The sequence below is a fragment of the Staurois parvus genome, unplaced genomic scaffold (genome assembly GCF_062004578.1).
Source record: "Staurois parvus isolate SC_StPar_1 unplaced genomic scaffold, SC_StPar_1.0 ptg000126l, whole genome shotgun sequence".
Classification (NCBI taxonomy): domain Eukaryota; kingdom Metazoa; phylum Chordata; class Amphibia; order Anura; family Ranidae; genus Staurois; species Staurois parvus.
The window spans coordinates 2683289-2710118 of NW_028317922.1; the positions used below are offsets into that span (position 1 = coordinate 2683289).

Genomic DNA, 26830 nt, shown 5'->3' on the forward strand with positions numbered 1-26830 from the left:
TACCACTGAAGCAAAGCTCTATTTGTGTGAAAAAAAGACATAAATTTTGTTTGGGTACAGTATTGCAGGTGCAATTATCAGTTGAAATAGTGCAGTGCCAAATAGCAAAAAGAGGCCTGGTCATTAAGCGGGGTAAATCCTCAGGATGGCAAGTGGTTAATTTAGAGGAAACTGGGTTTTTCAGTTTTGTCACCAGTTGGTAAAACCCAGTTGGGACCAGGAGCCCAGACATTTCTTAGGAGGGGTGAAATTTCCAGTTCCGGGTCCAGGTTTTAAGAACTGGCACACAGATTGTGTAGGTGTGTGCAGGGATTTTTTATAGAGACTTGACCATGGTTCTGGGCTCCACCCCAGCAGACAGAGGAGAACGTCGTCCAGGAGCCATGAAGGTTCCACCTAGGAAAGAGGTGGAAGCCAGAACAGCAAGGGGCTGCTAACTGTATGGACAAAGTTTGTGTTTGTGAGAAGACTGTCTGTAGGAGACAAAGGCCTAAAGGCCAGATAAACAGTGCCAGTGTAAGCCAGGAAACTGCATGTGTATTTCTTTGCGAGAGAGAAATGCTGAAAGCCCCTGCAAGTTAAACCCTTTAATTTTGATTTATGGAACTTTCTTTTAAATAAAATTGGGCAAGAACAGCCCCTATAAAAGAAAAGCAAGTGGCTATGTCCTTAAAGTTCAAATATCACTTGAAACTAGTTCTCACAAAATATACAGTAAGGTGTCCGTTTATGACACAGAGAAAAGCTGCGATTCAACGGATCTCAGCTATTCTCTGGTCATTCACAGTTTATGACACTCAGGAGATCATGTCAGCCCTTCTCTGGAGATCTGTGTTCTCCCTCCAGATTCTCCAGCCCAGAGCTGGAGAATCAGAGGGACCGAAAACTAAGCAGCGATAATTTACCTCTGCTTAGTAAACTGATCTTTTACTGTAATCTCGCGAGATTATAGTAAAATGAGCCGTTTTCCAGTTTGTAGACCGTTCTCCAGCGTTTGGAGACCGTTCTCCCTTCGTTCGGAGAACTGCTTCATAAACTGCATTCACAGGAGAACTGTGTTCTCCGAGAATGCCGGAGAACTGAGCAGCGATTTATTACTGCTGGTTCATAAACGGACACCTATATGTATATACACATTCCGCCTTCAGTTAGGGTCAATAGGTCCACAGTATCTTCAAACACTAGCGGTCTCTCTAGGCTCGCCATCACAAGTGAAGACATCCTCTCCATCACACACACTGAGCTTTTTTCTTTTGTAGGTACACCACCTTCTGCATGCTTGTTTTCTGGCTGCTTTGCATAGGGCAGAAACAGTTCCTGACAGGTACTGACTTTCTGTTCGAGGATCTGGACAATTCCACTGCTTGTTTTTCTTGCATTCTCTTGTGATACAGTGGTAGAAGCCTTTATAGTGAGTCTATGCCAGTCAGTGGACTTTTTTTTTATTAAATAAAATCAAAGTTCAACATAAACAGTTGCCCAGGCAGAGGATTTTCCCCATCAAAAACAGGTATGAAAAAATACCAATCCATCTGGCTCCCTCTTTAGCAGCAGTGCTGCTTAGGCCTTAACCTTGGCTTTTGGCTGGTCCCTCAGACCATCTTACACAGTACCTCTCTGTTTGTTCAGCTTTCCCAGTTCCCATAGCTACTCAATAGGGGTTCTCCTCCATCTTCTGTCAGTCCCTTGGACTCACCCAGTCATTCCAGCTCTCTCAATCTCCCAGACTTGCTTAGCACCCTTGGTTCTCCCAGTCCTATGGACAAGGAATCTCTCCTCCAGCATGGAATGCTGTATCTTGTGTGGAGTACACCTGTCTCCTAACAGGAGCTCTGAACTATGTCCAAGTCCTTCATTATTAGGTGTGTGTGTACCTGCGCTCACAGCCTGACGGTCTCCTGCAAGGCCTGGCCACTGGATTAGAGATTTCTTCCTTCCCATAACTCTTTAAAATCTCCAAACTCTGGAACCCAATCTGGTAACACCAAAACCCTAATATTCCAGAGCTTTGCACTCTGCATATGTGTGAACCCTGTGTTATATCTACTTCCATTTTCCCAGTGGCAGGGCCACACACTGTCAAAATATACATATATACTGTACATCATAATAAATATATGTATACTGTATATGTACATTTATTATATATACTGTATGTATTCTTACTTAGCTTATATCTAAAGACATTTTGGATAGAGTAGGGAAGAATTGAAATCCCTCTCAGGTTTTTTGCTAGTTGTATCTCATTGGTGAAATTTCCCTTCACTTCTTACCTGCAGAAACATCAATAAGTAAGAGGGAATGTCTCCAAACTCAGACAATTCAGAATTTTGGCTTGTCCTTCACTTTCAGCCCCAGTGGCAATACTCTCCAGGACAGTTAGAAAGGGTGAATATTTCTAGCAGGGAACACAGACAGCACAAAAACTTGAAAGCAGTTCCAACCCTTTACTGCTCTATCCAAAAAAAAAAGGTTTTGTCTTTATATGCATTTAAAGTATAGGAAAAAATAGCACTACACCATTTTAATGTGCTTCAAAAATGCATGCGTTGATGGAGAGCTGGCATCCCATGATCAAAAAACACACCAGAGACATTAAAATTTTATGAATACAACTGGAAGCCAAGAAAGGTTTTTTACTTTACTTTACTAACACATCACACAATGCTTGCTTTCTATAAATCAATCTATGTATATGTTTATACATTGATTCATACATTCTCCAGAAAGCCAATTTACATTTCTGCTCATTTTAAAACATTTGTTGAAAGTCACACACTAAAAAGTCAATTCAAATAAAATGTTACAATACATTCCAGCCAGATTTACATTCTAAAAGCCCTGTACACAGCTGAGATACAGTTGAACCCATGCTGGTACATTGTATAGCAGCGCTCCTTTGGTAAACGTGTACCCACAATATACTTTTGTATCTATTATCATCTTCTTGCTGTACTGGATAGAAAAAACTCTGCAATATTAATTAAAATAACTATAAAACAAATATAATTCAGACAGTTATTAAATGTACTGTATAGTAATTACTAAAAAAATCTGCATATGTATTTCTCTTATCTTCTCTTGATTTATATACTGTATATGTCTGCCAGTGTTGCAATAAGACAAAATTAATTAAAAAAAACTGTCAACTTCACCGTGATTAGAGGCACAGTCACACACACACACACAAACAAGCAAATATACACATATGGAGAGAGTGCCAAAAATCAGATTAACAAATTGCTGACTGGAGCAATCCTATAAATTGTTATATGGGATGGTAGAGCAATCCTATAAATTGTTATATGGGGTGGTAGAGCAATCCTATAATTTGTTATATGGGGCGGTAGTTGGGCTTTTTTGCAATAATTAATCTCTCAGGAACTAATTTTTAAAAAGAAAGATAAAGCTAACTAGAAGTGTTCTTAAAAATGATGCCTTCTACTTATTCTGCATAGCCTGTATATAAGAGATCTCTTTACATACCTTTCTTTATGGTCTGGTCATGTGATTCAGCAGCTCTGCCTTCCCTGTGTCAGAGACCTGCTGCTGCAGAGGGAGTGCCAGCAACTAAGACACGGGAAATGGTAGCCGGTGGGTGGCTCCAGGAATTCAAAACTGCTGTTGAGCGCTCCCTGACACAGGGGAGCAGGAGCTGCTGGATTACATGACTATAAATCAAAATCTCTGTGACTCCCCAAAGAAAAGTAAAACTTTCACCCTTGAAAGTGCAAATAACATAACATAAACCTTTTCTACAATCCTCAAATTCTACCCCACAATTCCCCAGTATATTCAAAATCTCCACAATGCAAAGTCCACGATGCAGATAACAAAAGTCCACCACGAGTCCACACTTATATAAAATCTTCAGGCGTAATTTTTGCATGGTATCACAGATCACAGTATTTGATTGTTGATAAAGTTAATGCACTATATTTAGTTTATATAAGTGTGGACTCGTGGTGGACTTTTGTTATCTGCATCGTGGACTTTGCATTGTGGAGATTTTGAATATACTGGGAATTGTGGGGTAGAATTTGAGGATTGTAGAAAAGGTTTATGTTATGGATTACATGACTGCCCCAGCGTGGATTTACCTCTTGTCACCCACTCACAGTAGTTCTACTACGACCTTGTAGCAGCTGCAGGCCAGTCAAAGTACTGGTGCATTGCGACCTTTCTTCCGAGTTTGGGGCGCACATGCTGAGTTTGGCAGCTGATTTCCGCCAATGATTTTGGCTGAAGTCAGCTGATCAGCTGTGGGCAATCACACACAGTTCTGGGTTTACAGGGAAAAGTGATCTGCCTGTTTCTTCTCCCTGCAATGTGGGGAGAAAAACAGTAAAGTAAAATCAGCACATTTTACACACATTACACATTGTAGAAAGTAGACAATATTGTTTTTTTTTTTCAAAATGTTCGGTCTATTTTCATTTATATAGCAATGGTGATCAAATCCCACCAATAGAAAGCTCTGTGTGGAAAAAAATATAAAAATGTAATTTACGCACAGTGCTGCATGACCACACGATTGCCAGTTAAAGTAGCACAGTGCGTTTTTGTCAGTAGAATAGATTTACATGACTAATAAATTTAAATTAATACCACACTTATCTCTGATCTCCATCTTATATCTCACCAGCCTTCAGACAGCTACTAGAGTCACATATGTACCAAATGTTCTTTTTGCAGACCTTTACCTATGCTTCTAAAAAAAGATACACCAAGGCAGCTCGTTTACTAAGGTTCAGTTTAGTTGACGAATGGTGTGTTTTTAATGTTCTTATTTTATTTATTTATTTATTTATTTTGATCTTTTGTTTTTCTATAATATTTTTTTTCCTAACAAAACAAAAAACAATGTGATTTGGGATCTATGTTCATGACTTCTGTATGCTCTGCTGTCCACTCCTTGAATACTACACTTGTGCACAGTATTTCTATTATTGATGTAATACGTTGGAGTTTGTAATTGCATAGTTATGCATGTGTATGGACCCAAATTTCAATAAAAAAAAGACTTGAGTTAAAAAAAAGTAGCACAATGCTGAATAGCAAAAAAAATAAATTATCTTGCCCTGAAGGGGGGTAAAACCTTCCGAAGCTCAAGTGGTTAAAAAAAGGTAAGTGAACAGATGTTTTTTATACAGCCTATGCAAAATAGGTAGAAGGTCAGGGAGGTAGCCATTTTGAAGAATACTTAAAGTTAGTCTTTACTACCAATGAATTACAGTCAGTACCAAAACAGCTGTTCGATTTCTATAAATTCTCTTTTTTTCTGTTCAAATATGAGATGTGAAAGGTTTAATCTCTAGGTATGTTCATTCAAGACACACTTACTTTACAAAAATAAACTGTTGTCACTCATACAATATGGAGTTGTGGCATGCTGTAATGCAGAAAGGAAAAGTAGATTGTAAGCTCCAAGGAGCAGGGCCCTCGAATCTCTCTTGTATTGAACTGTATTGTTGCTGTATTGTCTCTCGTTATATTGTAAAGCGCTGAGCAAACCGTTGGCGCTATATAAATCCTTTATAATAATAATTACTGTTTCTGACATATAGTGCAACAAAAATTAATTAAAATGTCTTCAATGCATAAAATACAACAGTGGAAGTTGCTGCATTTGTAGATTGTTTTCCAGTGCAGATTGTATCTTTTTTTAATTCTAGAATAAAAATATTGTTATATCACTGTGGCATTTAGCACACAAATTCATATATAAATTTTATTTCTATTATAAACATTTTTTCTGTAATAATAATAATAATAATAACCAATATTAATATGTATTCATTAATGTTATCATTGCCTATTTTGCTATGATGTATTAAGCTAAGGGTTCTCTAAGAATAAATTGAAAGATTCAAAAGCTTTTGATACAGAGGTAGGCAATGTATAATAAATAACACTCTCATTGGACTGCTATCAGTTACATGATGGACAGGGATGTGAAGTTTATTAGTATTTGGATAAATGTGAAAAGCTAGGATTTTCTTTGTCTATGCTCAGGCTCTTTATACTCTATTCACACCTGGCATTATAAAGACAAAAAAGGGCCACAAAATTAAGGGAAATATGAAATCTTTATATTATCTTCTGTCTACACTCTATACACTAAAAGACTATTTGTACTGTGAGCCAGACAGATTCTGTTTCATTGTGTTATACCAGTCTTACATATTTCCAAGCATTGGTCTTACATATTTCCAAGCATTGCAGGGTGGAAAGAACAATGTTAAAATATATCTAAAAGCAAAATTTTTTTTTTCATTTTCAAAAGAGCAGAAAGCAGGGGCGGACTGACCATATGGAAACTCGGGCACTGCACGAGGGCCCGGTGTCAGTAGAGGGCCCCATGAGATGCCCCTGGTACCTTTTTCATAGGCTTTTTTGAGTTTGGGCAAGGACACAGGGGCCCCATGATCTCCTATTGCCCAGGGGCCCCATGAGTTGTCAGTCCGCCCCTGGCAGAAAGCTAAAACAATTGTGTTTGTTACTATCTGTGTCTCATTAGGGGGATTTTGACTGTTTGGGTGGAGTGATTACCAACTGCTACAGATGGACAATAATTTCATTTGCAAGAAAACATATACAATTTCCATCTAGTGCTCCCCTTAAGAGCAGTTAAAAATCAGCTTTCTTATTTGAAAATTGAACAAAACTTAGGAGGAACCTAAAGTACAGAATTTCTTCCCAGATATGAAAAGTTACAAATATATAAAGTGTTTTCCTATTTTAGCTGCCTCAAGTGTAGTTTGTGTGTTTTCTTCATACAATGACCAGAAAGAATTATAAGACATTGGTATTGAACAGCAAATCATTTCGAGCCAAGGTTGATCCATTCAGTTTGCCTCATATAGTGTTTTATTCTGTCACAAACTCTGTTGACTGTTCTTTGTTACAATAAACCTGTAAGATAAAACAGACATACTGTAAAAATCCTCATTGAAAACAAATATATAGATATATGTATATTCATTAAATTAACCAGTTCAGCTCACAACTGTATACCCCTTAAGGATCACAGCAATTTTTATATTTCATTTATGAGCCTATTCATAACTTTGCCATTACTTAATGTGGTTGTAAACCTCAGACATGAAATATAAACAAAGCACATACTTATATACTGTGTACTTGTCTCTATACAAAGCACTGAGTGTGATTTGTGTCTGATGCCTTGTTCCTATGTTATCTGCATCAAAACATCCCACTCACACAAACTGTGATTGACAGCCACAGCTGTTCATGTTCCATGTGCAATGAGAAGGGGGTGTGTCCCTTCCCTCCAATCAGGGCTCAGAACTCTCCACAGTGAGCTCTGCAGTGTGAGACTTCTGATCCCACTCCATGCTTTTCAGAGCTGAGAGATGCTGCATAAAATGTGTGTTTTGGAAGGCTATAGAGAATATATGTTTGCAGATAAACAAATATAACTTATGTAGGAAAATTGGTTTTATCTCTGTGTTTCACCTGCAACCCTTCTAAGATAAAGTAATACATATTATCAAACAATGCTTTCATGTGACAATATTCACTTGAAAAAAAATATTTTATTACCTATACAACCTATAGACATAAGATGAAACAAAACAAACATGTGCTTTTATGTTCATTGACCAATGTTAGTTTTGAAGAGGTATTAAACCCAAAACCAAAAAGGTAATATACAGTGGGGATCGAAAGTTTGGGCACCCCAGCTAAAAATTTGTATTAATTTGCATAAAGAAGCCAAGGAAAGATGGAAAAATCTCCAAAAGGCATCAAATTACAGATCAGACATTCTTATAATATGTCAACAAAAGTTAGATTTTATTTCCGTCATTTACACTTTCAAAATAACAGAAAACAAAAAGATGGCGTCTGTAAAAGTTTGGGCACCCTGCAGAATTTATAGCATGCACTGCCCCCTTTGCCAAGCTGAGACCTGCCAGTGTCATGGATTGTTCTCAATCATCGTCTGGGAAGACCAGGTGATGTCAATCTCAAAGGTTTTAAATGCCCAGACTCATCTGACCTTGCCCCAACAATCAGCACCATGGGTTCTTCTAAGCAGTTGTCTAGAAAACTGAAACTGAAAATAGTTGACGCTCACAAAACTGGAGAAGGCTATAAAAAGATAGCAAAGCGTTTTCAGATGTCAATATCCTCTGTTCGGAATGTAATTAAGAAATGGCAGTCACCAGGAACAGTGGAAGTTAAAGCAAGATCTGGAAGACCAAGAAAAATATCAGACAGAACAGCTCGCAGGATTGTGAGAAAAACAATTCAAAACCCACGTTTGACTCCACGATCCCTGCAGAAAGATCTGGCAGACACTGGAGTTGTGGTACACTATTCCACTATAAAGAGATACAAATATGGTCTTCATGGAAGAGTCATCAGAAGAAAACCTCTTCTACGTCCTCACCACAAAAATCATCGTTTGAACTTTGCAAATGAACATATAGACAAGCCTGATGCATTTTGGAAACAAGTTCTGTGGACCGATGAGGTTAAAATTGAACTTTTTGGCCAGTTTGGTACGTTTGGAGAAGAAGGGGCACAGAATTTAATGAAAAGAACCTCTGTCCAACTGATAAGCATGGGGTTGGATCAATCATGCTTTGGGGTTGTGTTGCAGCCAGGGGCACAGGGAACATCTCACGAGTAGAAGGAAAAATGGATTCAATAAAATTTCAGCAAATTTTGGATGGTAACTTGATGACATCTGTGAAAAAGCTGAAGGTAAAGAGAGGATGGCTTCTACAAATGGATAATGATCCTAAACACACCTCGAAATCCACTGGGGATTACATCAAGAGGCGTAAACTGAAGGTTTTGCCATGGCCTTCACAATCTCCTGACCTCAACATAATTGAAAATCTATGGATAGACCATAAAAGAGCAGTGCGTGACAGACAGCCCAGAAATCTCAAAGAACTGGAAGACTTTTGTAAGGAAGAATGGGCAAAGATACCTCAAACAAGAATTGAAAGACTCTTGGCTGGCTACAAAAAGCGTTTACAAGCTGTGATACTTGCCAAAGGGGGCAGTACAAGATATTAACTCTGCAGGGTGCCCAAACTTTTGCAGACGCCATTTTTTTGTTTTCTGTTATTTTGAAAGTGTAAATGATGGAAATAAAATCTAACTTTTGTTGACATATTATAAGAATGTCTAATCTGTAATTTGATGCCTTTTGGAGATTTTTCCATCTTTCCTTGGCTTCTTTATGCACATTAATACAAATTTTTAGCTGGGGTGCCCAAACTTTCGATCCCCACTGTACTGTATTGCAGCTTACCAATGATTAGATGTGGCTGGATCCGTTTTCTTTTCTTTGACTTTTTTCCCTCTGTTTTCACTTTATAAAGTCAGAGTTTGGCCCAGGCAGGGTTGGGACAGATCCCTGTCTTTTGGGGTTTGTGATATAAATTGAGGGAAGGCTGACGTAACACCCTGCTATTATACAGACTGCAGGATGTTAAAAGAGACACAAGGTGGCAGTGTCCTGCAACTCAGTGACACACTCTGGTAAAAGCTTTATGGATATTCTAGGCTGAACTGCAGGACATTGTTAGAAAGCTGCTAATTGGGGGACTACATTTTGCCCAGAAGAGCTGACGTGTGGGTGGAAGTATATACATGTAGAAGCCAGAGGACAAGGAACAGGAAATAAAAGGGGAAAGAGCTGAAGAGCAGAAGTGGAGAGAGAGAGCTGTGTGGGCTGCCAGAGTAACAGACCAGGCTGCAGAGGGAGAGAGGACAGGAACCAAAAGGGATCGCTGACCACCAGCATCACCAGCCTAGAAATAGAGAGACATCCTGCTGGCAGGTGATTCGGAGTGCTGTGATCGGACCAATGTGCTGCAGTGGGGATCGGGGAACCACTGGGGGCCCCATCCGCTGAGAAAGAGAGACCAAGACCTGCAGGAAGCCACAGATCGGGTGACAGAGTTTCATACACCAGTCAAACAAGTAAACACTGACACTCTTTTCCAATCTGTCACTTTCCTGCACACAGTTGTGGACATTGCATAAAGCTGACACATGTTGTTCCCCTGGCCGCTACTATTGAACACATGTGCAGCATAGTTCAATCATCGGAGATGACCGCAGTGCATGCTTTCTGCAGGCCAAACCACATCATTGTTCCCTTAACCATTGGCCTACCTTCTTAAAGGAACATCTACCTCTATTGCTATTAGTTTCTGCAGCCCAGAGAGGAGTTGCCCTTTGCCAGCAAGTGCTTCTGTCAACTTCTGACACCTTTTTGCCTAAATTTTGCAACCTGATTAGTGCATTAAAGGGATACCACCCAACTCAAGTGCCACTTTAAGGGATAGTATCTGTTCTTCCCTTTTTTTCCCTTGTACTTCTTTGAGGGACTGCCACTTTCATCTCTTCCCACTTAGAAAGTCTTGATCGTTGTACTGCACAAACTGGACCCAATGAGCACACAGAAGATTCCTCACTGCATTTAAAGGGACGTTGACTACCCTAATTAATTTCTATTTCAGATTTAAACCTTGCCATTAGATCCTGAGGGCTCAAAGTGAGCTAGTTCCACCTTTGATAGTGGGGGACTAGAAGCACCTCAAGTTTGAGGTTTTTGGTTACCTTCTAAATAGCAGGCCTGCCAACACTGATTGAAATTTTGTGTATGTGTTGTTTTCTTTGCTTAGAGTTACTAAGAGTGATCATTTCCATTACGTACACATATACCACTTTATGCTTTTTGACCAAGCTTACATCCAAGTTTAATATAAACATTGTATTAGTTCACCCCAATCTTTGTGTGAGTCTATTTTCTGGTGATAATTTGGTCAGTAGAGTACTGTGGTGTCAGAAAGGGTTGGGCTTTCAGAGTGGGGTCAAGAGTGACAGGGAGCCCAAAAATAACTCAGCGACCCATAAGGGGGTAGTGCTACACTGAGGTCCATGAGTTCCCAGACCTCGAGCATGCTGGTGTGCTGCTGCAACATTCCAGGACTAGGAGAAGCCATCTCTTTCACTTTCTAGACCGAGGATCCTGTTGTGCCACCAACTATCGATTCTGCCATTATGGACTAACGTCTGAAAAGGTATTTCTGGGCCAATTGTTAGTCAGTCAGGGTTAGGAGAAATGGACTGTTTGCGCTCTTTATCATGTTTGCACTAAATGGTCAGTAATGACTGTTCAAACTTTGTCTGTGAACCTGGTCTGAGGTTATTCCTAAAGGGGTGCATAATGAGGCTGGTATATTAAAAGAACCTGGGCCTGTAAAAGCATTAGAGGGGTATGACAAATTTACAGTGTTAAGTCAGTGTGCTAAAGAAGAACAAGGTTGTTGCCACTGATAACGCAGTAATATCTAAAACATAAGCAACCAGTTGAAGTGTGGTGCCTGGGTGAGGTGTCCTTTGGTAGAGAGGGGTTTGCTATTTGGCTCCCTTTCCTAGAAGTCCATCTCCCATAGCAATCAGGAGCAGACCAGCGTTACAGGGGTCCACAACCTAACTGTATGGTATGGAAGAGGAAGACATAGTTTTATAATCCGCGCTTATGATAACGCTTTAATCCACGCTATGTGTCTGGCGGGATCTCATTTTGTTGCTGGTAGTGAGGTAACAGAGGTACACTGGCTGGTGGAAGTGGTGTGGCTCCACCCGCCACTCTGAATGCAGCACATAATAATCACTGTTTGTAGAGCATGGGACAACACTTCATCAGAGACTCAAGTTCATTTTACATGCAGTGTAAGTTCACCTCTAACTTGGGAGGCCTTAACATTAGACTGTGCACATAACTGCAGTTCCCGCCTAGTCCCTGACATTGATGAGCGAGCCCTCGGGCAGAGTTACCCCTAATGCAAAGGTGTGGTAGGCCCCATCCACAATATTGTGTAGTCGTTAAAACACCACCACCTTCACACCTCTTGTATTAGTGAGACACAATTCTGGAGGAATGAGCACAGGAGGCACCGCAGACAGCAGCATTGTCAGTCTGGGGGAGGGGAGTGTTAAATGTACCAGCAGGTTTAACTACAATAACAAGTTGAAGCCAAACTCCAGCTCATGCATTCTAATAAATTACAACAAACTATTTTTTACTTTTGGGATAATGGTTTTGCATGAAGAAATAAAAGCTGGTCATTTTAATCACTGCTTCCATGTAAACATTCTGCTGGAGAGCTTGTGCTTCTTAAAAACAATAGACTTACTGACCAGATCGCCAGTTGAAAATAGAAAAAAAGAAAGCCTAAAAGAAAACCAATACAGCCATCACATCTAAGAATCTGCAATATAATAATTTTGCTTTTGCGTTTAATACTGCTTTAACAATACAAGTGTTCCTGTAGATAAAAGGTACACATTTTTTCCCATCATTTCTCCTGTGTACAATGACACTAATATTTGTTTCTGTTACAATACATAGCACATTTATTTACAAATAAAATTTAAAAAAATTGAAATTAATAATTTTTTTCAACATTATGGTTTTTTAAAAAATTGTCAGTATAAAATTTAAAAGTGGTTGAAAGATGAGAGTATCCCAAATGTTTTAGCAAGTCCAAATAATCTTTATCTGCCACAAGAAAAGTTACAGAAGTATCCAATGCATTTTGGAGGTGCATCAGTCCCCCTTTATCAGGGAGAGGTGGTGAAAGAAAAAAAAAATATATGTGACACAGGGCCAGATAAACGATCTGGAAGGAGAAGTTATGAAGCTATATTCTGCATAACAAGACAGTACAACCCAGTGGAGGACTGACCATTTGGAAACTCGGGCACTGCCTGAGGGCCTGGGGTCAGTAGAGGGCCCCATGAGATGCCCCTGGTACCTTTTTCATGGGCTTTTTTGAGTTTGGGCAAGGACACAGGGGCCCCATGATCCCCTATTGCCCGGGGGCCCCATTAGTTGTCAGTCCGCCCCTGGTACAACCATATTGATTTTGTTGAGAAGGGACTAAATTAATCAAAACTGTACTGAATAATCTTTTTAATTTTGTAATGAAATGAGACATACAGTTGTGTTCAAAATAATAGCAGTCAGACATCACTAACCTGATCAATCACTGTTTTTGGTAGAAATTATATTTCTACATGGCAAATATTTTACTAGCAGGTGTAGTAGAGTAATAGAAATCCAACAGGCCCAACAGTCATGACATGCATGCTGCTGATTCTTTTGTAATTGAATCACTAATTGAAAGGGGCATGTTCAAAATAATAGCAGTGTGGAGTTCTATTAGTGAGGTCATTCATTCTTTGAAAAACAGGTGGCAATTATTGCCCTTATTTAAGGAAGGAAGGCAGCAAATGTTGTACATGCTGGTTACAGTGCATTTCTCTCTGAAATTCTGAGGAAAATGGGTCATTCCAGACATTGTTCAGAAGAACAGCGTACCTTGATTAAAAAGTTGATTGGAGAGGGGAAAACATATAAAGAAGTGCAGAAAATGATCGGCTGCTCAGCTAAAATGATCGTAAATGCTTTAAAATGGCAACCAAAACCTGAAAGATGTGGAAGAAAGCGAAAAAATACCATTCAAATGGATAGATGAATAGCCAAAATGGCAAGGACCCAGCCAACAATCAGCTCCAGGAAGATAAAAGAAGGTCTAAAGTTACCTGTGAGTACTGTTACAATTAGAAGACGCCTATGTGAAGCCAAGCTATCTGCAAGAAGCCCCGCAAAGTCCCACTGTTGAAAAAAAGACATGTGCTGAAGAGGTTACAATTTGCCAAAGAGCACATTGACTGGCCTAAAGAGAAATGGCGCAACATTTTGTGGACTGATGAAAGTAAGATTGTTCTTTTTGGTTCTAGTGGCCGGAGACAGTTTGTCAGACGACCCCCAAACACTGAATTCAAGCCACAGTACACTGTGAAGACAGTGAAGCATGGTTGCGCAAGCATCATGATATGGGGATGTTTCTCATACTACGGTGTTGGGCCTATTTATCGCATACCAGGGATCATGAATCAGTTTGAATACATCAGAATACTTGAAGAGGTCATGCTGCCTTTTGCTGAAGAGGAAATGCCCTTGAAATGGGTGTTCCAACAAGACAACGACCCCAAACACACCAGTAAACGTGCAACATCTTGGTTCCAGACCAACAAGATTGACCTTATGGAGTGGCCAGCCCAATCCCCGGATCTTAATCCAATAGAAAACTTGTGGGGTGACATCAAAAATGCAGTTTCTGAGGCAAAACCAAGAAATAGAGAAGAACTGTGGAATGTAGTCCAATCATCCTGGGCTGGAATACCTGTTCACAGGTGCCAGAAGTTGGTTGACTCCATGCAACACAGATGTACAGCAGTTCTCAGAAACAGTGCTTATACAACTAAATATTAATTAAGTGATTCAAAGGAAAGCAAAATCTTCAAACATTTTTCAGATTATATAGTGAATGTTTGAGTTTGTAAAGAAGAATACAAACACTGCTATTTTTTTAACAGTCTAATATTCACTTTTCTTCAGTTTTTTTAGAGGAACAACACAAATTTGATATATTTTTCTTCATGTTTTGATTTGGAATAGAATGTGTAGTGTTCCCAATGCATTTGTGTGTATGGAAATAAAAGCTATTAGAAGGATTTTGAGCTTTATTCACTTTTTTCAACACACTGCTATTATTTTGAACACAACTGTATGTATACCTACTGTTCAGAGAAAGCTTCACTACAATGCTGTCATAACGCAAGGCACTGGCAAAGGGCCACAGGTGCATGGAGGTGCCCTGCAGTCCCCCTCCCCTTCCTGCAGTTATCGGTGCTGCTTCAGAACTTTGCAGGGGTTAAGGGAGAGCTCCCAAGGTGGAGCACTTTACTGCTGCCGCTTGTGTTGGATATGTGTACTGCTCTGATTACATGGAATGAATAGGAGAGGAGTACCAACGGGAATCGGAGCAGTACACATCAAGCAGCAGCAGTGGTAAGATCATGGCTAAATCTAGGGGGGTGCTGAGTTGGACTGGGCCCCCCAGATTTCAGCTGCCCCCCCCAAAGCCCTCCACCACCCCTGATACTGTGATTCCTATCTCTGCTCCATACACACCCTGAGCACAGGAGAGTTCCTCCTCCCTATCTGATTCCCTTACACACAGCCACAATGTGCACAGTGTATAGCTGGCTACTGCAGCTGGGACTGTTCAGACTTTTTACAGGTCAGATGTGCGACACAGTAACAGCTATTCAGGCATTTGGGGAGCATTTTTAATGCTCCACAAACGCCCTATGCATGGTTTTGAGCCATTTTTCTAGATGTTTTCCAAGCGTTAAAACCCCACCACAAAAGCCTATAATGAAGCTAATAGTATTAACGCCCTGCAAATGCCTTGCAAACGCCTGCCAGGCGACCACCATAGACTTGAATGGGAGGTATTGAAAGGCTTCAATTCCTCCTGACTCGACATGAGGCGTCAATTTTGCTCTGTCCAGTGCACTGCCAGTGGTGATTCCTTTCCTCTCTCCTGCCAGCAGTGCCTCTATACTGCGCCCTCCTGCCTGTCCTGTACTGAGCCCTTCTGTCAGCTCTGTACTGCACTCTCTTGCCCTACCTGTACTGCACCCTCCTGTCCTCCCTGTGCTGCAACCTCCTGAGGATCACTGAGAGGCTGAGCCAGCTGTCGGTCCAGGCTTCTGGATGGGTACCGACCATATGGTTAAGATGTTTTTAGAGCTTGGACCACCTAAAGCCAGCTGTCAGTTGAAAACAGGTTAGTTAGCTCTGCACTCCTGTGATCCATAGAAGTATGGTATTGGGTAGACTTCTACTTTAATTATTAAAAAAAATCAGCAGCAAAAAATAATAGGAAAGAATGGGAGAAATAATTTGATAAGGACTGTTTAGAGTTTGCTAATAGCTGATAAGGGGTTTTATAGGTACATATTTTTTACAGGGTTGCCTTAACTGACATCATATGCAGCTTAAAATGGCTCATTTACACTTCCTTCGGCTCCAACACACATCAAAGCGCCTACTCTTCGACGTGCTTTTTTGATGTGGTTTTGATGCTTCGGTGATGCTTTGTTGGTGCTTCAGTGATGCTTTTTGAAGTTTTAATGAAGCTTGACAAATGCTCTGTTTTTGTGTGTGTGTGTTGATTTTCTATTTGTTTTAAAGGGGGCCCAGTAGAACTCTACCTCAATAGTACCCACACTCAGCAGATCTCCAGCTCATAAGTACCCCTGTTCAGCAGATTCCCAGCTTATTGGTACTCTCATTCAGCAGATCCCCAGCTTATTAGTATCCTTGTTCAGCAGTTCCACTGCTCAGTAGTACTCCCAGCTCTGCTGACGCCCCACTCAGTAGTATCCCCAGCTTTGCTGATCCCCTGCTCAATAGTAACCTCTAGCTCTGCTGATCCCCCCGCTCAGGAGTAACCTCTAGTCAGTAGTCCTCCTCCACTCTGCTAATGCCCCACTCATTAATGCCCCAGCTCTACTGATTTCCACTATGTTTATCCCCCGCCCATTAGTAACCGCCATTCAGTAGTACTACCACCTCTGTTTATTTTCACTCTTCTGATCCCATGCTCAGTAGGTACTCCCAGTTCTGCTGATCCCCCATTCAGTAGAAACCCCAGTTCTGCTGATCCCCCACTGAGTAGTACCCCAGCTTTGTTGATACTCCTCCTCTCTATGGACCCTAAGCACTACTGATCCTCCTGCTCTCTCACTTCCCTAAACTCTACTGATCCTTTTCCTCTCTCTGGTCCCCCAGCTCTTTTGATCTCCCCCTCCTTTCAACAATGATCCCAGGTCTATGGATCTCCCCATCATCTCTCCAGTACCCCCAACTCTGTTGTGACCCTCCTCTCTCCAATGACCCCAGTTTTGTTATGATTCTCCTCTCTCTAGTGCCCCCAGCTCTGTTGTGATCCTCCTCTCTCCAGTGCCTCTCTATGTTTTCCCTAGTCTCAGCGGCAGGCTGATCCTTTCCCCATGCTCTGTCTAGTGCATGCAATGGACTGATCCCCCTTTCTCTCCAGTGCATGCAACAGACTGATCCTCCCATCTACTGTGTGCAGTGTGCTGATCACCCCCCTTCTCTTGTGTGTGTAGTGTGCCGATTCTCCCCCCCATGTGTGCAGTGTTCTGATACTTCCCCCCACTCCTGTGTGTGCAGTGTCCTAATACTGCCCCCCTCCTGTGTGTGCTGTGAGCTGATCACCCCCATTTTCGAATGTTCTGATCCCCCCCATGTGTGCAGTGTTTTGATAGTTCCCCCCACTCCTGTGTGTGCAGTGTCCTGATACTCCCCCCCCCTCCTGTGTGTGCAGTGTGTTGATCCCTCCTACGGATCCCTCACCAGTGCCGGCAGCGTGCTAATCCTCTTCCACCCTACTATCGCAGGTGACGGCGGTGTGCTGATCCTAAAGAATAAATAATTGAGGATACAGGGCACCATTGAGTTATCACTTATTTTAGTATATATGATTGGTTGGGATTAATTACTGCCGTATTAATTTATATGAATTTTACACACAATTTATTTATTTTCATTCATATATGAGCACTACACCATTTATTTCTTGTGGAGTGCTGATCCTCCCCCCATCCTCTCTCTCTTGCCTGTGGGTGCAGCACCACTCTCCCCCAATCACTTTCCCTGGTGCTTTTGGCTCTTCTCTCACCTTGCACTCTAACATTCTGTGAGCCAGACTTGTTGGTTGTTGGACTTGTTGGTTTCCCAGTGCATCCTGGGATATCATATACCCCCAATAATTTAAAAGCAAAGCAAAGCTAATGCTGGATTAAAGCTCTTGTACAGCTGCATGTGCTGTAGGGAAGCATTGTCATAGGCTTCTATGGAGGCTTTGAAGACGCTTTGAAGCACCAAGAAAGTGACATGGGGGAATAATGTTTGAAGTGAAGCAAAGCAAACACAACGTGTAAACAGGGCTGTAAGCTAACCATTTTACTTAGTAACAGGTGCTTTGATTGGCATTCAGAGTGCTTTAAAAAAGCGTGTCCAATGCCATGTTTTGAAACGTGTAAATGAGCCCTAAAAGTCACCCTTTCTGCTACAAAGTAACAATGAAGCAATAATAACATGGCTACATTGTAACTCTTCTTCACACTATGGACACTGTTCTGAAGGTCAGGTTACACAGAAGCAGAAAGTTCTGCTCCTGTGTAAATAAAATACGTTCTGACTGCTTGGACCTTGAAGAAGGGGACATACTCCAAAAGCTTGCCCTGAACATTGTATGTTAGTGTAATAAAAAAAGTGTCACGGACAGTACTCAATTGTTTCTGTCGCAAGTTCTAATACGGCTACAATCACCGCATTGCTATAGTTAAAAGAGCACCTGTAACTCACTGCTGACAGTGTCTCAGTGTCTCCTCATAAATTTCACTAATGCCACACTTGATGGTGTCCAAGTGGCAGATCAACTTGGTAAGATTGTGTCCATGCCCATTGCTGACCACAATTTGAATGAGCAATGAATGGCATCATGAGCATAGCTAACATCTAACAAACCATCTGCCTGAGGCCAAATTCTAAAGAGTACACCTGCTGTCAGCTTTATGACAGGCACAGTGGCAGGTCGTCTTTGAACATTGTCTTTGCACAGCTCTGCATTAAAGCAGAGTTCCTGCTGAAAAAAAAAAAAAAGTCAGCAGCTACAAAAACTGTAGCTGCTGACTTTTAAAATACAGCCAGTTACCTGTCCCTTGGTCCAGCAGTGTCCTCACCATGGCTGGTTTCACCGCCCATCTTCTCACCCTGGCGCCGACATCTTTAGTGTCGACACCCGGCTGTGACAGCTAGCGGTTTCACAGCCGGGTGCCCACTGCACATGAGCGAGAAGCGCTGCGCTTTGTGAATGGCCCCGTAGTCTTCTGGGACTTGTCATGTGTCCCAGAAGACTACGGGGAGGGAGGGAGGACAACTTTCACTGCCGATCGCAGCGGAAGTGGGAGCAGGTACCTGTCAAATTTGGGTACCTTCCCCCCCCCGCTCCCCAAAGGTACCAATCCTCAATGGGGAGTGGGGGACAAATCATTAAAGCGAAACTTCCCCTTTTGGGTGGAACTCTGCTTTAAGTTCAGAATGATACTTGCCACACCCTCCCATTATGCTACAAATGCTGCCTGTCTTCTTCGGGCAAAAAGTGTCCTCTTATGCAACAGGTACACATTGCCCTGCATCTGAATTTCGCAAAAAAGTATTGTCTAAGGATGAGTTATCTTACTTGGAAAGGTAGGAGAGTTTCAGAATAAAAAAGTATTTCATACCTCAAGTAGAGAGTCATGCTCGAGCGATGCAAATTTTGTGGTATAAGGGAGCCAGCCAGCAAATAGATTTTTTTACACTGGTTCTTGACTCCACTGTCATGACTCTTACTGCTCCAAGTTAAATTTTTCATAATGTAAATTAAATTAGGAATCCAAAGTAAGAGTGAAAGCCCTGCTAAATGGGGTAGTAATGGCCTATGCAAAGAAAGAATTTACAGTATTTACATAATATTTTGTCAACAGGAAAATTTCTTTGTTTATAACTATTAACAAAAAACTGCCCCTAGTCAAATCTGCTGAATGAAAATGTTTTTATTAAAGAGAACCTGTGCTCAGACAGTTTGTTTCAGTAACAACCTTTCCATAAGATCATGTGTGTATTTAAGGTATGTCAGTCATACTATTTACAGATATAAAGCCTGCCTCGTGTAGACATTCAGAAGACCTGAGACCGTTGATGGGTGCTGCCATCTTGAATGTAATATAATCTTCTTTGCTTCTCCTCCATCAGCTACATAAAAGGTTATGTAGGAAGGTAAGTGGAGGGGCAAAGGAACTGGGCTAGCACAGACAGTAATTAGACACTGCCAGAATAAGAGAGGGCTATGACATGGCTGGACAGAAAGGGAAGTGTCGCTGTGTTAGAAAATCAATTTATCCTGGAGTAAGCAAGCAATGCAAAGTATTAAGGTATAATTTATGAAAGACACTGCAAGTAAACATTTACTTTACATGACTTTACCTGCAAATTTCCTAAGTTGTTAAAGCTGTCTGTATATGATGTATTGTATCTGTTCGCCCAAAACTAACAGACACCAATGGTTTGCTTAGTTACCCACTGGCTTCTCATAAAGAGACTCTAATGGAGAGTCCAATCCACCTGAGATTCCTGCTCTGCTTACTTATCACAGTCATAACAAGAGGGTTTCACTTTCTGTATTGGATTTTTCATATATTTTAACTTACAGAAAAATATTCATTTTGGTTGGAAATGTAATTTACATACCTCTATCTTCAGCATCAGGTATAGGGTCAATGGGCTCAAACTCATCTTTTCTGAATTTTGGAAAATCGATTGACAAAGCATCTGAATCTTGTGCAAAGTCTTCATTACAAGCAGATGTTTGGTTATACTTTCCTGTGTTAAAAAATATGACTGCATCTCCAGGCTTGTGAACTTTGTACAAAGTAGAGGAGAATCGAGAAATCACAGATGAACATGGGGATTTGAAAAGAGGTAGGAAATTTGCCTTTGTGACAAACTTGTTGGATTGTGTTTCCTTTGGCATTTCACTGTTAGTTGTACATTCATCCTTTAAATACTTGACTGAAAGAGAGTTCTGTATAGGTGGCTCATCAGGGGATTTCATATGTTTCTTGTCAATTTCATCATCACATTTGGACAACAGAGCTGGTGAAAGCAGCGATGGTTGAGGCTCAGAGTCACATTGTTCTATTAAATTCTTGATGTTGTGAGCAATTTCATATGGTCGCATTATTTTACTTGTACCATGCAAAGTGTTTTGGCTACCAAATGTTATATGCAGTGATGACAGTCGAGCTGTGAATTTATCTAGAATTTCTGTCAAACTCTTTTTATTTTCTGACATGGAGCCTGCAACATAATGTAGGCCTAATGAATGCAAAGTGTCAAGATGGCTATTAAGGGATGGAACATTTGTACCATCTTGTTTACATGTGGAAACCATAGGGAATACATTTTTATTTTCCGAACTTGATACACGCACCTCCTCTTGGTTTTCATTATCTTTGTTTAAAGTTGTAACTGGTGACTCTAGAACAGAATCTTTTATATCCAAATGCTCTTCAGATGGGGAGCTTTTTTCAGGCAAGCCATCCTTGGACTCCATAAGAGATGTGGCTGGCTCTTCAGATTTGTTGCCAGACAAGATATCAGCTAATATATTTTCAGAATCTCTGATATGACTAATTATGCGGCAATATTCTTTTTCTTTATATCCCCTGTGTGGTTTAAAACACTCTGCTCTTGTGTCTCTAGATGCAGTTTTCTGGATTGCCTCAGTTCCATTTGCTATTTTTGATCCCGTTTCCATTGTTTCTATTTCATCAGAAGAAAGATTTTGATCATTGATTTCAGAATCTGTTATCTTTCCTGTCTTCTTTAACCAATTGACCATTCCCATGCTTAAAGTCAATTCAGTGTCACATAGCTTCAACAAACATTCTCTCCCTTTCCAAGTACTTTGGAGAACACCATCTCCCACTAGATCATATGGTGGTTGGGAGGCCATATTCTCTTCCGATCCCACACAAAAACTATAGATAGATGTAGGATTTTCAGCATTATGACCAGATGCTGGCAAGTTACAGCCTTGGCTGGGCCATTTCTTCGTTTCTCCAGAGTCACAAAATAACTCATAAAGGGCATCTCCACTGTAACAATCTTTTGGAAATGATCCATGGGTTTCCAATTCATTTTTGTCTTCTTCCAATCCAGAATATGAATCATAATATCCTTCATCACTAGTAGATTTTGGAGACTCTGGGTCATTAATATTCTCACTAGAAGACGTGAGATCATTATAAGATGAAGTGGAAATTTGGTCTCTTGACATATTGCTGTTAGTTTCCTTTCTGACTGCATCATTAGCATCAGGTAAATATTTAGCTTCAAATAGTCCATGTGAACTTACATTTCTTGGCAGTGACTTTACATGTCCATGGAGTCTGGAGAAATCTATTGATTCAGATTTGGCCGGAGAGGCAAGCCGCTCTCCTCCACCTTGAAAGTTAGCAGCTATGGGGTTTGGCTTTGAGATAAATGTCACTCTGCAGTTTTCTATATCAATAAAAGAAGAACATTCATCTGCAAAGATTTCTCCACAACCAGTGAGTGAATCAAAGCTTTTTAGAGATGCCACATCCTCACACAATGCTTTGAAGGAATCAATGGCATCAATGTACATTTCACGGTCAGGGGATTCTGCAGCTAGGTGCTCATCGGAAAGCACTTCACCCACATTAGACTGATTTTGGACTATTTTTCCTCTGTTTGATTCAACATTCACTATCTGGAGCCTCTCATCTTCTGATATGGTGTCTTGCTGCTTGTTTCTTTTTAGATTAAACATGTTTCTTAAACTCTTCTTCGGCCTTCTCAGAGAAATTCTTTTCTTTGGCAGTGATTTTGCAACCGATGGCACAAAAGGCATCTGAGGCACAAAGTTTCTGTAGTCAATCATAGTCTGTTTGGATGGTCTGGTGGTTTGAAGTTCATTCCTTTTCCCACCTGGGTCTTCAATGAGTCCTGGGGAACTTCTGCTACTGGGAAGTCTTCCATGTCCACTTACACCAGTGTTTTTATCTAATTTATCATCTCTTGTAACATAATCATATGTTTTGCTTTTCTTCACAGTTTTTGGACAGCGGATATTATCCACTGTCACTTTTGTGCAAATACCGTTAGACATTCTTTGTGTTCCTGTAACATTCTTTTTAATTTCACATAGAGCAGGATTCTTCTGACCGTCTATCTTCTTTTTATCTTTACATCCAACTTGAGGCACCTTTTCTGAATGGTTTTGCGCATAACTTATGATAAATGTCTTGCCACGTATCAGTTCCATTGTTTAAAATATAGATCTGTAAAAAGAAAAACAGAATTCTTTGTTACGTTTAATTAAAAAATATTATTTTCAATTATCTTTAGAAATAAATAAGTCTTTACAGTGCTTATCCTTGAAGTAGAGGTAAGAGAAAAAGTAGACCCCAGCATTGTATTTTTGTGAGCATACTTGTCACTGTACTGACCTTAAAATACTGATACAATTATACATTAGTTTTTTTAATGCCTAATTCATCTTTTTAGATTTTAGAAAAAGTGGAAAAGGTTTTGAACCTCTCCCAGATTTTTTTATACTGTCTATGCCCTTGTTTGGGGAGACTTTCCCATACAATATTACCAACAGCAGTAAAAGTATTTTTTCTAGTAGTTTGCAGACGAGTTTGAACCTCTATAAGCAATTCATTGTTGTCGGTGTCCTCAGTGGGGAGATTATTTCTTTCTTCCGGTTCAGGTGATCAGTGTGAGGTCTTATCTCTTCAGTATTTAAAACTTACTGATGTTTTTAAATTTACCACATCATCCAAACTTAAAAACATTTGGCGTTGGAGCTGAGTTTTTAAATATGTACCCAATTATCTAGTACAGCCTGGTAAGGTTCACTATATTTCAAGTACTCTTTTTATGTACAGATTAACTGCCAGTACCCTTTAATTATATATTGTGGTAACAGACACTGGGAGAATCAATGTGTTGCCAAGCGCCTGTGAACCTAGGGAAAATTATTATTTAATCAAATTAAAGACAGGTGGGCTTGCTCCAAAAAGAGGAAAGCCTGAAGTGAGGCAGGGCTTGTGTTCTCCAGGCTTTTGGGAATTGTCATGGATAGAGTTTAAAGGTCTCAAACCACCAACCTGTGGTTTTAGGGCTTTTGCAGTTACAGCGTACAGAGGGTGGCAACGATAGCCTTGCAGGGTCCCAGATGTAGGGTTTGACCACATGAAGTAGCTTGGGGCCTTCCTACACCCACATGGAGTTCTGTATTTGGCACATACTGTATTTTAATATGTTTAGTTTTTATAGGGGGCTTATTCAGCATCTATTCCTGGGTGTTTATAAAGTAGGGCATCTGTTTCATAACAGGTTGGGGCACTATTTGCATTTTCTTCACCAGAAAAACAACACCTAACCTTAAAATGAGCCCAAATCCTTTTATAAAAGGCTTTGGTCTTCTACGAAATACACATTCTGCATTACCCTGTGCACCTGCACTGTATATAAAATATCCTGTAATGTAATATTTATTTTGATAATAGCTGATACTGACTATAGTAATAAAATATCAGTCCCTAACCTCTTTCCCAGGCGTATATGTTACATGTATACCATATAATATATTTTTTCTAGTCTAACAAATGTGTATTTTATTTGATTTTGTGACATGATTTTGCTAGCATTAATAACTGTACATATAAGCTATGTGTAGCTATGATGTAGGCTAGTGTAGGCTATTAACAGGTATGTTTCCAGCCCTCATTCTACCCTTGGTATGTTGCCTGCTCCCAGTTTTGCAATCAGCATAATGATGATACAAGATGTGAAGATTAGTAAAACAGCCGTAGATCAGCAGAAACAAAGGACTGCTCTGTGAAGACAACGATCTGAGACTGCAGAAAAGCAGCATAAAATCTCAATTTACAGGACATGCTGCAGTCACCATGATCACACCACTGAGCACATCCACCAGAACAGCACATGGTATCTGCTGAAATCATTCAGACATTCAGCAGAAGGAGCTGTCCATTCCTTCCACAGCTCTCATCTGTGCTTGGTTACTCATGTGAACTGTATGGATAATTATAGGCTCCTGCTGCTATGCAGAGAAGAAGGAAAAGATAAACATAGGAATGCCTGTTCCAAATGCCTTATCCTTATATTATTAAATGCTTTGTTGCTTGCTATAGACCCCTGTATGCCACAGTCATCATTAGAATATGCAGATAAATCAGACCATTAAAAGAAAAACAAAAAAAACAAACAAATGCCATCAATATAGTCCGAATTATAACTATGAATCCATCCATCAGACCTAACGAACATTATACTGCAGAAGGTACAGTTAGAGAAGTTCTAATGAAATGTAAAAAAAAGAATCTTTACACAGATCCATAGAACACATTGTTTACCTGCAAATACCTAATTTACATTCATCCTCCAGAATTAAGCCATCAGGTATGCTTCTGTATATCAGTAGAGAGAATGCATACTTACTGATTATTAAGGCCCTCCTGATTAATGCATTTTTCCTCCTATGGATTATTTTGTAATGTTTTTCTCCAAAGGCAATGGTGATGCAGTCAGTACAGAATCCCTCTATTAGATGTGGAAGCGGCTGCTCATGACACAGCTCTCATTCCCCCACCCCATTCACATCTGATAATGTCTCCTGCACATTCATTTCCAGCAACACTCATACAGGCTCTGTAAAATCTTGAATGTGCTGCAGAAGATTCACAATGATTTGATCCTCAAGTCCATCCTTGTGTCCCAATGCACATCACTGTAATGCTATGCTATATAGCAAGTGTCACATTATATATATATATATATATATATATATATATATAAAATGAGTGTGTGTGTACATATGTATATGTAGACACTGTATATATATATATATATATATATATATATATATATAAATTAAAATGTGTATACAGCGGCCAACAAAGTCATCAAGGGGTTCCTGTGTAGAAATGATATTTGGACCCCAATTATTTCTATTGTCATGGCAAGTAACATATGCATCGTGGATCATTGCATTGCCAGATGTAATATTCATCTTTGAGAAAATGCTCATTTCATATGAAAATTCCACACCTAAATATATGTGTTTGTGAATTGAACACTTTTGTAAGAAAATTATCATGAGGTAAATTAGTTAATTTATCCTTGTGACTTGACCCTAATATGTCACTACACGTTATACTGTGTCATTCTATTACAGCAAATTCCATCACTCAGCAACTATATAGACTGCAATGGCACATTATATCCCCTCAGAGGAACATACACATTATGTTGTCCAGCAAAACAATATTATGCTGCAAAAGTGATTTATATTAACTAAGGATATTATTCAACCACTACCATCCCCTCCAGTATGAGGCTCTCCCATATTTCTCCACCACCAGCCCCTGTAATAATAGGCCCCCTCTTAGCCAAAGACCATCTTTCCCCCATGGGGAGTTCCCCTCAAATGTATTCTGCAAATTTAGAACCTCCCCCAGTAAAGGCCAAACACACTGGTTTTTAGAGTAGAACCCAATGTAACAGGTGGTATTTACCCAGACGACAAAGGTAAAAGGGCATTTACATTGACCACAAATACAAAAGGGCATTTACACTAACCACCAATGTAATGGGAGCATTCACACTGTCCACCAGAACCCCTAATATAATGGTGGTCAGTGTAAATACCTTCATTACATTGGTAGTCAGTATAAACTCTCCAGTTACATAGTATCTGTATGGTTATCATTGTAAAAGCATCTGTTACATTGGTAGTCAGTGTTATCACTTGTTATATTGGTGGTCAGTGTAAATTTTCATTTTACATTGTTGGTTAGTATAAATTGCCTTGCATACTGAAGGTCTGTATTAGTTTGCTTGCTTCATTGGCAGTTCATGTGAATGTCTTTATTACACTGGTGTTTAGGTATAGAATGCCCCTTTTACATTGGAATTTAGCAAGTCACTGGTATTCAGTAGGAGAGGGCCCCATAATACTTTTTATTATTGGTTAAAGGGACCTTATTCATTGGTGTCAGTGAGAAAATGACCCCCATTCATTGGTGTAAGTGGTTACCTTTTTAGACAAGAGCTCATTTGGAAATGCTAGTTCCTGCATTCTTTGAGATAAAACTATGAGGCAGGTAAAGCCCATAGACCCGGCTCAGATCCAGGATACTTCATTCACTGAAAGTACCCTGGCTATCATCTGGCCACTGCGATCCTGTGGCTTATTACAGGTAGTGACAGCTCCTACCTGTAGTGGAC

General features: G+C 40.2%; 1 protein-coding gene across 1 annotated transcript; it reads right to left on the reverse strand.

The window, feature by feature from the left end:
* Window positions 1-4018: 4018 nt before the first annotated feature.
* AMER3 (APC membrane recruitment protein 3) lies at window positions 4019-25315 on the reverse strand. Its single transcript, XM_089672346.1, has 3 exons — window positions 25043-25315; window positions 20234-22851; window positions 4019-6915 (listed from the first exon to the last, which is right to left on the reverse strand). The coding sequence occupies exons 2-3, from the start codon at window positions 22833-22835 to the stop codon at window positions 6905-6907; spliced, it is 2613 nt and encodes an 870-aa protein (XP_089528472.1). The 5' UTR covers window positions 22836-22851; window positions 25043-25315; the 3' UTR covers window positions 4019-6904.
* Window positions 25316-26830: the final 1515 nt, after the last annotated feature.

Excerpts from the sequence above, each read along its gene's own strand:
- AMER3 (XM_089672346.1), bottom strand. The coding sequence starts at position 22,835 with ATGGAACTGATACGTGGCAAGACATTTATCATAAGTTATGCGCAAAAC.